A 14,867-nucleotide genomic window follows, 5' to 3' on the forward strand; every position below is an offset into this window, starting at 1 on the left:
AAAATATGATGTTGCTCCTTGCGCTAGTGTCCATTTCAACCAGCTAGTCTTTGTAACCCGTCATGTGGTTTGTGCAACCGCTATCCAAGTACCAAGTTTGATCACCCTTTCCTTCCTCTGTAGTGGTTACCATCAAGAGAACTTCATCAGAATCTGAGCTCTCTTCTTCCTATATTTGATGGAAAGGAATATAGTGATTGGTGTGTGAAGATGGAAGCTATTATGGGTTTTCAAGAAGTAGATGAGATAATCAATATTGGGTTCAAAGAACCATCAAAGAGTGTAGATGATGGTGCAAAGAAGGAGTATTGAGAGAAGAAATAGCTAGATTGCAAAGCAAGAATGTTGCTCCTTTGTACTACCTTTCATCCTTATACTTTGAACCGTCCTTCAGTATAGCGACATTATCATGATCTGAGACATCTTCAGATCTGCTAAGGCCTCTGCCTCCTCTAAATCTTCCTCTAAACCCTCTTCTTCCTCTACCTCGTGACCTATTATTGGGAGCTCCTTGCACTAGTGTCCATTTCAACCAACTAGTCTTTGTGACCCGTCATGGGGTTTGAGCAATCAGTGTCCAAGTACCAAGTTCGATCACCCTTACTTCCAATACAGTGGTTACCATCAAGAGAACTTGATCAAAATCTGAGCTCTCTTCTTCATGAACCAAGTGGGCCTCCTCATTCTTCTTTCCCTTCTTGGGTTGATTCGACTCATTATGCTAGCATTCAAAGGAGTAATGACCAAACTTATTGCAAATAAAGCACTTCACTTTCTTGCGATCAACATTCTTCCTTTCTTTACCTCCTTTATACTCCCTTCCATCCTTATACTTTGAACTGTCCTTTTGTGTAGCGGCATTATCATGATCAGAGACATCTCTAGATCTGTCAGGGCCTCTGCCTCCTCTAAATCTTCCTCTAAACCCTCTTCTTGCTCTACCTTGTGACCTATTATTGGTTGTTCTAGCTTGCAAAGCTTGTTCTGTAACTGTATCAACAAGCTTTCTTTCAAGAAGTCGTTTTTCATGGGCTTCCAGACAATTCTGAAGTTCCTCCACTGTCACTTTTTCCAAGTCTCTAGATAGTTTCCTCAATAGCAACTACTATGTGATCATATTGAGGGGTTAAGGTCCATAGGACCTTCTCCACCATTTTATTGGCTTTAACATTCTCATCGCAAGCTCTCATATCATTGACAATAGCCTGAAGTCATCCGAGATACTCAACTACTATCTCCTGCCCATTCATAGCAAGCAGTTTATACTGTCTTCGTAATGATTGGATCTTGACCTTCTTTATTCGTCCAGAATTGCCATACCCATCACTCAAAATATCCCACGCTTCTTTGGCTGTGCCGACCTTCGATATCTTCTGAAACACGTTGGTTGTCACACATTGATGCAACAACATTCTTGCTTTGTAATCTAGTCGTTTCTTCTCTCGATACTCCTTCTTTGCACCATCATATGCACTCTTTGATGGATCTTTGAACCTAATCTTGACTATCTCATCTACTTATTGAAAACCCAAATGGCTTCCATCTTCACACACCAATCACTATAACCCTTTCCATCAAATACAAGAAGGGTGCCTATCATCATGTCTCCAGTAGCCATAGTTGTACTATAACACACGCCTTATATGCATTTCAACTTCTTGCACGATCTTTGATCCCCTTCAAAGGAACCTTGCTCCTCATACCACTATGTTGGTGCAAACAAAATACAAAGAATGTAAGAAGATATAAAGATAAAAAGAGGATTTAGAGAATTAGAGATGTATTCTCATTAGCAGTATTATGAGAGTATATGTATCAGAGTTATATACAGAATGCAAAACAGAAAGAAACTACTAACTGCATTATACAGTTAGTTACACAGTATTTGGATTATACAACAACAACAACAAGAAATGAATGTTGTGAATATTAGATCATAACTTTTTTAGATCAGACGTTGAAAAACCTTTCTAGACAAGACAATATTGTTAGTAAGTAACAACATAAAAAGTAAGTAGACTTCAAAAGATGTAGTATTCATAGTCTCTCCGAGTCTATCACGATTAAATTTGTTTGAAGTAAAAATCAGTTCTACCAACTTAAAATATTAATACCAACTTTTAAAAGATATATAATTAAATATTAATAATTTAATTGGTTATATTATTTGAAATATGTTTCAAATTATGGCATTGCATGAAAAGGTTTAACGTCCTTCCTTAAATTTATTTATTTATTATTATTGCACAAAGTAAATTATTTTTTATGCAATTAAAATAATTAGTTAGAATATATAAATTATATAATAAAAAATATTACTTTTTATTTTGAATAATTGCTTTTGATAAGTTGTTAATGAATTTGAATATATTAGTATAAAATTGAAAAGGACTTTCCTCACCGGCCTTCGGTTAAATCTATTTTACTGATAATTTTCATTTTATAAATTATATTAGTTTTTATTATTTATATTTGTAATATGACTCAATTTTAATTTTACGTCAAGTTGATATTAAAATTAATTTTAAAATAATTAATTTTATAATATTTTAAAAATATTATAAAACAAAAACGTTTAACAGTTTTAGAATGAAATTGACGGATAAACGAAACTAAGTCAAATAAGAAACATAAAATACACACATTAAGAGAATATGAATAGTAACTATGGATTATACTTTAATATGAAAGATCGAAAAGGAATATCTTTTTCCTTTTATTATCGTCCATTCGTTGTGCATTTTTTTTTTTCAGTTTTTTGAAATTTCTAATCGGTGACTTGGTCAAGAAATATCAATGTCAAGGGTCGGAAATGTAGAAATATCAAACCAGCAGATGAGTTTTTCATGTCCACGTGATCACATTTTCTTATTATCACTTCATTGTTCAACCATGCTTTCAGATGAGGTTTACGCATTGATATCATACAACTATTTTTAACATAATTAAAATTTATAAACTAAATAATGTGAAACATATAAAATATATTATGGATAATGTACCTACCGCCCAACAAGGTCATTAAACTTCAATAGCCTAAAATGGTTAGAAGATATTTTAAGATATATTTATTAAGATAAATATTCATATATTAATTATAATTATATCACAATAGTTTCATCTACGTTATTATATTCTTTAATATCATATATTTACAAAATATTTTGTATATGAAATATCTTGTCACATTATTAGTATTATTATTCTTCTTCTTCTTCTTCTTCTTCTTCTTCTTATTATTATTATTATTATTATTATTATTATTATTATTATTATTATTATATAATTTAGGTAAGTTGTTATTTTGTTGATATTATTTGACACTACATTACCAGTTTTATCTCATGGACCTCAAGGTCCAAAATTCCTATAAATAAAAGTAGTATTCCTCTGGAAAAACACACCCTCATACTCATTTTCTTATACTTTAAAGATCTTATCTCTCTTACTCACTTAAGCGTCAGAGAGTTTTTTGTAGGTGGATTTTCTCCTATGTTTCAACCCTTAGGAGCATCCCATCAAGGTTTGTCAAAGTCATCGACATCTTGCCACCTATCTAAATACTTACCTCATGTCCCTAATAAGAGGATTTGGTGCCCACGGTGGGGCCCTAGTAAAATTTTGCCCTGACCTCACTTTTCCATCCAAAGCTAAGCTCAATTTTCACACGAGATGGAATCCAACTCGTTCAGGACCCTTCAAAATCAAGTACAAACACTAATTAAGGAGAATGAGCAGCAATGCAAACTCTATGACGAGGAGCTTGCTAGCATGCTAGCCTAACACCAAACCGATCTCCAAATGCTGAATGAAAAGCTAATCAGTTCGGAGAATAGGAGGCCACATCCACATCCTTGTCTTTAGTGAGGAATCGCCCTCACACAAACAGAACAACCGAGGTCGATCCCCAACACATTGAAGGAGTCCTCAAGGGAAGGCCAACGTCACTCCTGGGCGAGACGAAGCCCATAAGCTCAACATGACTCCTCTAGCAGCCACGACCGATCGGCTCGATGCAAGACCCACAAGGATTACAATAGATCAACTCAGCGCAAAGACAAGGAAACCCTAGGTCGATCGCACAACTAAGGCAAGACTGTAGTTTAAGAAGGCTCCACACCCCTTGCCAAATGGGAGGGTCAGTAGAATCTCATAACCCTACCAAACTTCCTGACAATTAATAGACCAAGGAGAACGCCGAGCTGATCGAGTATCCATCCAACGCCAAAACTACCAGGACAAGACTAATTTCTTTTACCCACTAGACGTGGAAAACTTCCATCCCTTCATAACAGAAGTAGCTCGGTCTGACATCCTGAATGGGATGCTTATGAACGTTCACAAGTATGATGGAACAACTGACCCGACCACCCATGTAAAGGCCTATCTGATCCAGGTTAGTATCCATACTCAGGATAAAAGGGTGTTTTGCAACTTGTTCTAATACGATCCTAACCAAAAATATGATGATCTTTTTTGAATTTGAATGTCTTCTATAAATTAGATGAAAAATAAAAAAATAACTCAGAGTTTATATTGCAAGTTCAGTTTGCAAAATGTTCGCCCAACAACAGGTGTTCGCCCAATGAATGTATAATTCACAATTTTATTCTAAAAGTGAAGTATAAGTTATGATCTTCATGTTCTGGGTCTTTCAGCTCCTTTTATCATCACGAGTCTTGAAGATATTTGTTCTTCCATCCTTTGACTTCTTTACCTTGTCACAGGCCCTTTGAATTTCCATGGTTCATCTTCTAATTCTCTTTGTTTGTTTTTCATGGATAGTCCTGTATCATGTTCCCTACCACTTTGGATGGGCCGACTTTGGACTAGTACTACACACTACCCTCGTACTTGGTGGCCTCTTTTGAAATGTTGATTACCATTTCAGAGTCTGGTTTACATATTGCAAGACGGTACCCACTATGTAAGTCCCACTAAAGTACATAGACCGAGGGGAAAATGAAGCCCTCAAGTAATTCATGGAGAGGTTCCCGTTGCAACGACCACAATCCCGAACCTCACTTCGTCCGTGATCATGCACTCCCTAATATGTGGCCTTCAGCCCGAACCCTTCTCATACTCCCTTTTCATAGACAGCCCCAACAACATGGAAGATTTGAGAGAGTGTGTTTATCTTAATCTATTTTTTATTTTATTTGACTAACTCATTTGTATAGTTTTTTAAGAACTAACTTGTTAAAAATCAACTCCGTGTTCGTTGGGAGACGACTTTGGGTTACTTTACCCTTTCTATTTTCTTGACTACTATCTTAGCAATACTGAAGTTGCTATAGTTTAGTAGTATTAATTTGATCGCGTCAACGACAGCGTTATCAAATTTGGCGCCATTGCCGGGGAACACGATTAGAATTTTTATCATTTTAGTTCTTATTTTTATTTTTATTCTTTTGATTTTATTTTTTATTTTTATTTTTATTTTTTGTTTATCACTAACATTTTCTTTTCTCAATTTTTGTTCTAACATTTTTTTTATTTTCTTTAGTTATTTTTTTTTGAGCATAGTTTTTGTTTGAGGAATTTTGTTAGGATATTTGTGAAACTAGTTGGGAAAAAAATTGGCTAAGGAAAGACAAGGTACTTAAGTTGTCCATTGAGACGCACCTCTCTTTCCTGGAAGTCTACTCAACAAGCTTTCAACTTATTTCTTTTCAGAAAATAATTTTTCATATGAAAGTAATCAACATTGTAGTTTTCAAATGGATTACAATTGCTATCCATAACAACCACGTGATTTTCAGCAACAAATTGTCACACCTACTTCTGCACCTGATATAAGTGGGTTAACTTTACGACAATTTAATGATGTATATCCTAGATCATCTTTTTTGGGATATGAGCAACAACCATATTCTGAGTGTCCATCTCAACAACCATATGTTCCAAATAGTTTTCAACAACAATATGTACCACCACAGCAAGATGAACCAACCAATGGACCATCCTACAGGAAAGTTATGATATTAATGGGTGAAGTTATAGAGAAATTAGACTCCATGGATGAAAGGTTGCGAGTTGATCAATGATGCAGAAATATTGAGCAAGAGTGGTACGAAAATAAGCAAATATTGTCTGATATGTTGAGGAATGCAAGTAAGAACAACTTCATAGAATTACTTGTAACTATTAATACCACCCCTCAACCCCATCAGGGATTTCTTGAAAATCCAGATTTTAACGAACTTCGTCATGAAATCAAAGATATGCTTCTGAAGTTGGCATCAGAGTTGAACAAATGCTTGAAGATTTGAGTCAACTAATGAATGATACAGTTAGAAAGGTCACTTTGGAAGATATGATGAATATGATGACTGAAATGATGAAGATGAATCAGACAGATCAGAAAGAGATGATGAATGCCGCCACACAAAGCTTGCAGAGTCAGTCTGAAAAACCAATGGTGGAGTCACATCACATTGATATATATACTGATGGATATACTAATTGTCATAGTAATATGTCTACTAATGGACATATTAAGGATGTTGCTGAAGTTGATGAAGAAATTGAAGATTCTCACACTAACATATCTATTGATGGATATGTTGATAATGCTCAATGTCAAGATAAAGTTTTATATGTTGATGATATTTTTAAAGAGCAAAGTTGTGAGGATAATACAATAGAGGAACCAAGTGCAGTTGAAGAGCCAACAATATTTGAAGATGCAGCTAAAGCATCTACTATTGCAACTGACTTGGTTAATGATGAAGCAGTAGAGTCAACAACACCAGGTGAAAATTTTTGCTCAGAAGATGAGATTATGAGGATTATTGATGATCCGCTTAACCATTCGAATGCACCTGATGATGCTCAAGTTGAGTTGAAGCCACACACTCCACACATCAAGTTTGTTGATATGAATGATGCAAATAAGTTTCCAGTGGTTATCTTTGTTGACATGGCTGCAAAAAAAGAAGAAAGGTTGCTACAACAGGTAAAAGGCTTAGATTCCAATTCTTTTGAAATCATTGTTGATAGAAAAGTTAAATTGCATGCATATTTGTTTTCTATTTTTAATTTTAGTGAAAAATTTTAAAAAAAAAATTCAAAAATATGTGTTTTTGTTTTTAGTTTTTATAAAAATAAAAATGTAAAAATTAAGAAAATGGTACAAGCTGATTTGTACTTTGTAAAATTAAAGAAAATAAATTTTGACATATGGTCAGATTGAGCCAAAAGTCATAAAATTTTCCGTTTCCTCCCCAAAATAAGTCCATCAAGGACATTTTTTTTAAATAAGTGTGGGGGAAACAAACTCTAGGTAGAATTTTTTTTTCTGTTTCTCAATTTTTGTTTTTGTTTTCATAAAAAATTGTGATTTCTTTTTGAGAAAATTGTGAAAGTATTAACTTTTTACTAAGTGGAACTTTTAAACAATATGTCTCATAAGGAATCCACCAAAAATATTTCTCCGCTTTCAATAAAACATATTTTTTTTAAATAAGTGTGGGGGAAACAAACTCTAGGTAGAATTTTTTTTTCTGTTTCTCAATTTTTGTTTTTGTTTTCATAAAAAATTGTGATTTCTTTTTGAGAAAATTGTGAAAGTATTAACTTTTTACTAAGTGGAACTTTTAAACAATATGTCTCATAAGGAATCCACCAAAAATATTTCTCCGCTTTCAATAAAACATATTGACATTGGATTTTGGGATTTGATTCAATAATTGGGATGATCATAATTTTGGAAAAATAAAAGTCATGTTGGTATGAGTGGATTGTTTCTATGATTTGCTAATTGAGTTAATTTGAGAATTTCTTGACAAAATCTTTTGTGAAAGAATTTAACCTTGTGAGTCTTGAGCCTTAATGTAAAGGATGAACTGCCACGTGTCATTCCTGTAACACCCCAGATGGATATTACTAGATACAACATAAATCAACTAGTTCCATGCCCATCATTAGACCCTCAGTCTCGCTTAGGCTAATCCACCTCGCCTGAGCGAGTTTAAATCAGCAACAACAGCACGTTATCTCGCTTAGGCGAGATCCCCTCGCCTAGGCGAGATCGTCTCTCTCCCAAACACCCATTTCCATCTCGCCTGGGCTAAAATACAAGCAAAACACCACACATGACCACGACATCTCGCTTAGGCGAGGCCATATCGCCTGGGCGAGACCCTGGTTCCCTCAAATCCATAAACTCCTCGCCTAGACGAGAAGTCGCGCTCAACACGCGCAACTTCATCACAACCTCGCTTAGGCGAGCGTCTCTCGCCTGAGCGAGAAGCAGGTCGCTCAACTCTAATACTGGGTCGCCTAGGCGAGATAGGCGAACCCGCACCCAACACAAGACCCTACAACTCTCGCCTAGGTGAGAAGGGGTCGCTTGGGCGAAACGTGCAGAGTTTCGCCACTGCTAACGCACCAGAAATACAAAACCAATACCAATTTACAATACCTTCAGGTTTCATTCAATATGTACCATCAATCAAACTCTAAAAACACATTTTACTCAAGTTTAAATCCCCAAAACGCATAAAAATAACCATGATTCAATAACAGTACCTGATACCTGAAACCCTCATCACATTGCTTATTTCATACCCAAAAGACTTGGCACCCACATTCTCTTCCAAGTTCTCAATTGCAGTATACTTTATACCAAAAACCACAACACATAAAATCCCAGTTGAGAATAAAACGCAGGAATACAACCCAGATAAAATGCACATAATTCAGCACCACTAACCTGAATTTTAGATTGAAATTGAGAAGAAAAATTGAGATTCTTGGTTTGCCAATGACGTGCCACAGACTCCCTCTGAATTCAGCCCTTTGCACACTCAGAACCTCCCCTCACAGTCTCAATTTCGTGTTCTCTCTATAGCAGCTCACCACAATTGCCAAAACCCTTCCTTTTTCCTAAACTTTGGCTTTTATAGGTGCCTTAAAAATAGGTTTTAAAAATAAAACGGGATTGGCTTTAGTGTGGGCTTAATGGCTATTCAAGTCCCTTAGTGGATGGTTTTTCAGCACCTAATGGTTACTCTTCTGCTAGGTTTTTCTTTACCCCTTCACATTCATACCACAACTAATAGCTTAGCAAAAATAAAGCTTATTCTTTGCCCACCAAGGTTTGAACCCGTGACCTCCCACACATAAGGCCCAAGCACAACCACTATGCCAATTCACATTTGGTGATACCCTCCAATCAAAAGCAGTTTACATCATCAATCTCATACTCATACATATTATTAAAAATTAATAATAAAATCACAACACATAATTGACATACATAGGACTCAAACCCAAGTCCTCTCACACAAACCAAGTACTCTCAACCATCAAACCCAAGTCCTCTCACACAAACCAAGTACTATCAACCATTTGAGCTAGTACTTTTCCACGTCACACCAACCAACAATTAATGCCATAAAGGCTCTTTTTATTCACATTAATTAATTATTTAATTATTTAATTAATTAATTTCACGGGTCTTACATAATGTGTAGGTTAATGTTGTGTATTCTTAATAATCTGTGGTGTTGGCATTATGTGATATGAAAACAATGTTTCCGTAAAGAGGTGGAGTAATGGTATTATTGAAATAGTGGTTGTGAGTGCCGCCTGCATAACTAGGGAACTAATCAATGTGTGCTTAAACTCCAAAATGTAAACAAATGAGTGTTTGCCTTGGTTGATTGTTTGATGATTCGATGACTTGAGGTGTTATATATATACTTGAATTTGAGGATCTGGATGTATGATTGTATGACTGGATGTGGTTGAAAACCTTTGGAAGTGTCTAAACTAGTAAAAGATTGTTTTTACTGGTGTGGCGCCTAGCGATAGGAGGATCTCCGCCAAGTGATAAGCCACGAACAAGGAGGGTCGCTGGTAGGGTGTCGCCCGACGGCAGAGGGACACCGCCAAGCAGTCTGGAACTGTTCGCCTAGCGGTTCATAGGGAAGCGCCAGGCGGGAGCGCAGGGACAGGGGTCCTCTGTAGATGGATTTGCATGGACGTTTTCTTCTCATTGATAGCTTGGTCAGGGATATGTTGGATTAGTTACGAGCGGGGAGGTTCGTAACGGAGATTGAGATGCGTGATTGATGCGGGCGGGGAGGTCCGTATCTGTTGTACTCTTGTGTGGGGATACGAGCGGGGAGGTTCGTATATTCCGTGCTCACACTTGAGGCTACTATGAGCGGGGAGGTTCATAGTAGGTGTTCACGCATGTTGGACTACGAGCGGGCAGGTTCGTAGAGTTGGATTAGGGGCGGGGAGGTCCGTAGAGTTGGACCACGAACAGGTAGGTTCGTGGGAGCATATTGTGATAACAAGATCAGTAAACTAAAATTAACTAAGTTAGATTGGGTGAGGGCCAATTCTTATTATCTTATTATTTATATTGTTTTTCTTTTTCAGCTCACCATTTCTTGTTTGTGTGTTTGTGTTTGGCGATGATCACGTGACTTGTTACGTGGGAGCAGATGTGACTTCAGGTGAGAATGCTGAAGCATAGAGACAGAGCGGGGGCGTACGATGGGAGATTTTTCCATATCTTCATTTCATGCATTTTTGTAATAGACTTTATGATGTTTTCTTTATTATGAACTTGTAATAAAGACGAAGTACTACAATTGGATTATCGCGATAAAAGTTTTTAATTTTTCCCGCGCTTGGTGACTTTATATAATGTTGGATTTCCAAAAGAAAATTCATGATTTATGCTGTATCTAGTAATATCCATCTGGGGTGTTACATTTGGTATCAAAGCTTTTCGTGAGCTTATGATTTCAAAATGATTTTTGGGCCTTGGGAAGTGAGCTAATCGTGATTGTGAGATTAGTATAAATTGATTGAATTGTAGAGTTGTTGAGATTTGTGTTATTGCATGGTGTGTACTGCTAAGACGTTTTTTTTTTAGATAAATTATAATGGTGTATGACACCCTATGTTCCAGAAACTAGGAAATGGCTGGCGGAAGAGGTAGAAGAATTGGTGCCAACAACTCAGCTGATGAAATTGCCCATGCTATTCACCGATTGGTTGACGCCATGCAACCGCAACAGGTGGTGCTACCACAGCCTGCACCACAACCTGTTAGCATGGATGATTTCATGAGGCACAAGCCAGCCAAGTTCAATGGCAAGGCCACTCCTGATGACGCGGATGCGTGGATCAGGGAGTGCGAAAAGATATTCTGTGTACTAGGCTGCTCAAATGAACAAAACAGGCCTATGCCACCTTTCTATTGGTGATTGATGCAGAATACTGGTGGGTTGGAATGCAGCAATAGATGGGGACTAGGGAGGAGGAAGTGAGCTGGGAGAATTTCAAAAAGAGATTTCTAGAAAAATATTTTCCAGATAGTGCTAAGCATGAGAGGGAGGCTGAATTCTTGACCTTGCAACAGGGCAATATGATTGTGCAGGCTTACGTTAAGAGATTGGAGTATCTGACGAGGTTTCACACACAGAATATCATAGAGGAATGGCGTTGTCAAAAATTTGAGAGGGGTCTACGACACGAATTGCTCAAGGTTCTGGTGCCACTCAGGATCCGAGAATTTCCTTTCTTAGTGGAACAAGCGAAAATTGTGGAACAGTTAGACATGGGGCCTAGTCGAGTAGCCAGACTGCAAAGAAATGTTGTGGAGGCTAGACAACAAAAGAAGCCTTATAATCGACCTCAAACGTCGTCACAAGGGTTGAGGTGTTTCCACTGTGGGGGAGCACATTTGGAAAGAGACTGCCCCAGACTTGCTCGTAACGCAGGGAGTAGTGAAGGAGGGCAGAAGTGTTTTGTGTGTGATCAACCCGGCCACTTTGCAGACAGTTGCCCTAATAAAAAGACGGTCGCAGAGCCACGACCACAGATGCCTTCTACAAAGAGGCCAAGAGCAGGAAGAGTGTTTGTGCTGACTAGCGCCAAGGCAAACCGATCAGGTAATCTTATACAAGATACATGTGTAATGATGGGTTAGAATGTATGGGTGCCTTTTGATTCGGGAGCAACGCATTCTTTTATTTCCAATGCATGTGTGGGGAGGTTGGGATTAGAGGTTCATGACTTGGGGTGCGAGCTAGTAGTCTCGACGCCGACGTCTGGGCAAGTTACAACTAGTACTAGTTGTGATGGATGCTCGATCGAAGTGGTGGGCCGTATGTTTAAGGTGAACCTCATTTGCTTGCCGTTGGAGGATTTGGATGTGATATTGGGGATGGACTGGCTGTCCAATCACCATGTGGTAATGGATTGTGGACGACGCAGATTGATATTCCAAGAAACTGAAGGGGTTGATTTCATCTCAAGAAGCTATGAAAGAACTGAGAGAGGGAGCTACCTGTTTCATGATGATAGCTTAGTCAGAGAAAAAGAGTAGTGAAGAGTAGATTCGTAACATATCTGTTGTGGCTGAATTTGCAGATGTGTTTCCTGACAAAGTTCCTGGATTACCCACAAGCAGGGATGTGGATTTCACTATCGACCTCATCCCTAGTGCAGGTCCGGTGTCTGTCGCTCCTTATAGGATGGCACCAACCGAATTAACGGAACTCAAAAAGCAGATAGAAGATCTGTTAGGGAAGAAATTTATCAGGCCAAGTGCATCTCCATGGGGAGCTCCAGTACTACTGGTTAAGAAGAAAGATGGCAGTTCCAGATTATGCGTCGACTACCGTCAGTTAAACAAACTTATAATTAAGAACAAGTACCCATTACCGCGGATAGATGGCCTATTAGATCAGTTGTGAGGAGTTGGGGTGTTCTCAAAGATTGACTTGAGATCTGGGTATCATTAGATTCTGGTCAAGCCAGAGGACGTACAAAAAACGACGTTTCGGTCTCGTTATGGACATTATGAATATGTTGTGATGCCGTTTGGAGTGACAAATGCTCCAGCGGTGTTCATGGATTATATTAACCGAATATTCCGACAGTGCTTGGATAAGTTTGTTGTTGTGTTTATCGACGACATCCTCATTTACTCCAGATATTGGGATGAACACGCTGAACACTTGAGGGTGGTGTTGGAAATACTCAGGGAACATCAGTTGTACGGAAAATTATCAAAATGTGAGTTTTGGCTGAGTGAAGTCCAATTTCTTGGGCATGTAATCTTGGTCCACGATATCGCAGTCGACCCTGCAAAGATAGAAGTTGTGTTGAAATGGGAACGGCCGCAGACGGTGACAAAAGTGAGAAGTTTTCTGGGGTTGGCCGGGTAATACCGACGAATTATAGAAGGGTTCTCCAAAATGGTAAGTCCTTTAACTCAACTCACGCGAAAGGACAAACCCTTCTCATGGACAGAACAAGGTGAGGCATGCTTTGAAGAGATGAAGAAGAGACTGACCGCAGCTCCGATATTGGTTATTCTTGATACAACTCAAGCATTTGAAGTGTACTGTGACGCGTCATACCAAGGGTTGGGATGTGTATTAATGCAAGAGAAAAGGGCGGTGGTGTATGCTTTGAAGATCCACGAGAAGAACTATCCCACCCATGATCTGGAACTGGCTGCAGTAGTTTTTGCCCTCAAGACTTGGAGACATTACTTATATGGCTCCCAATTCCGAGTCTTTAGTGATCATAAGAGTTTAAGGTATTTTTTTGATCAGAAAGAACTTAACATGAGACAAAGAAGGTGGATGGAGTATCTTAAAGATTACGATTTCGAGCTTCTCTATCATCCAGGCAAGGCTAATGTGGTAGTCGATGCTTTGAGCAGGAAGCAAGTACATATGTCTTTGCTAATGGTGAAATAATTGGAACTGATAGAGAAATTACGCGATATGAATTTGGGATTACAACTGGATTCTGATCATATCCGGTGCAGTATGTTAACGATTACAAACACCTTTCTAGAGGAGATTCGAGATGGGCAGGTGCATGATGCCGAGTTACAACAGATTGTTGCATGGTTGGGTACAGAGAAAGGGAAGGAATTCAAAATGGGGGCTGATAGCATCTTACGATTCCGTGATCGGGTTTGTGTGCCTGGGAATTGGAGAATGAGGAGGAGGGTTCTGGATGAGGGGCATAAGAGCCGCCTCAGTATCCATCCGGGTATGACGAAAATGTATAAGGATCTCAAGGAGTCGTTCTGGTGGCCTAGGATGAAAATTGATGTGGCGGACTTTGTGGCAGCCTGTTTAGTGTGTTAGAAAGCTAAAATTGAACACCAAAGGCTAGGAGGTACCCTAGAACCGCTGGAGATACCCCAGTGGAAGTGGGATGGTATTTCCATGGACTTTGTGACTCACCTGCCTCGATCTGTAAAAGGACATGATGCCATTTCGATGATAGTTGACAGACTCACCAAGTGTGCGCACTTCTTACCAATCAATCTGAGGATGTCGATGGATAAACTCACAGAGTTATACATTCAGGAGATCGTAAGATTACATAGAGTTCCAACAAGTATAGTGTCAGATCGTGATCCGAGATTCACCTCACGGTTTTGGCAATGTTTACAAGCAGCACTAGGAACTCAACTGAGAATGAGTTCTGCATATCATCCTCGAACGGATGGTCAATCAGAGAGAATTATTCAGTCACTAGAAGATCTGCTTCGAGCGTGTGTATTGGATCATTTGGGTGGTTGGAGTGAAGTACTTCCCTTAGTGGAATTCACATACAATAACAGTTATCACTCAAGCATTGGAATGGCGCCTTACGAGGCATTATATGGAAGAAGATGTCGAACCCCACTATGTTGGTATATGGATGGAGAGTTAGTGACTATTGGGCCGGAGTTGTTACAGTAGACAACAGAGAAGGTCAAACTGATTCAGGACAGGATGCGTGAGATGCAAAGTAGGCAGAAGTCGTATGTAGATAAAAGGAGGAGGCCGCTAGAGTTTAAGGAGGGGGATCATGTGTTCCTTCGAAGG

At 38.5% G+C, this 14,867-nt stretch overlaps 1 protein-coding gene across 1 annotated transcript; it reads left to right on the forward strand.

Moving 5' to 3' along the window:
* Positions 1-13,766: 13,766 nt before the first annotated feature.
* LOC114165198 lies at positions 13,767-14,138 on the forward strand. Its single transcript, XM_028049859.1, has one exon. The coding sequence runs from the start codon at positions 13,767-13,769 to the stop codon at positions 14,136-14,138; it is 372 nt and encodes a 123-aa protein (XP_027905660.1).
* The last annotated feature ends 729 nt before the right edge of the window (positions 14,139-14,867 follow it).

This window comes from Vigna unguiculata, chromosome 10 (genome assembly GCF_004118075.2).
Source record: "Vigna unguiculata cultivar IT97K-499-35 chromosome 10, ASM411807v1, whole genome shotgun sequence".
NCBI lineage: Eukaryota > Viridiplantae > Streptophyta > Magnoliopsida > Fabales > Fabaceae > Vigna > Vigna unguiculata.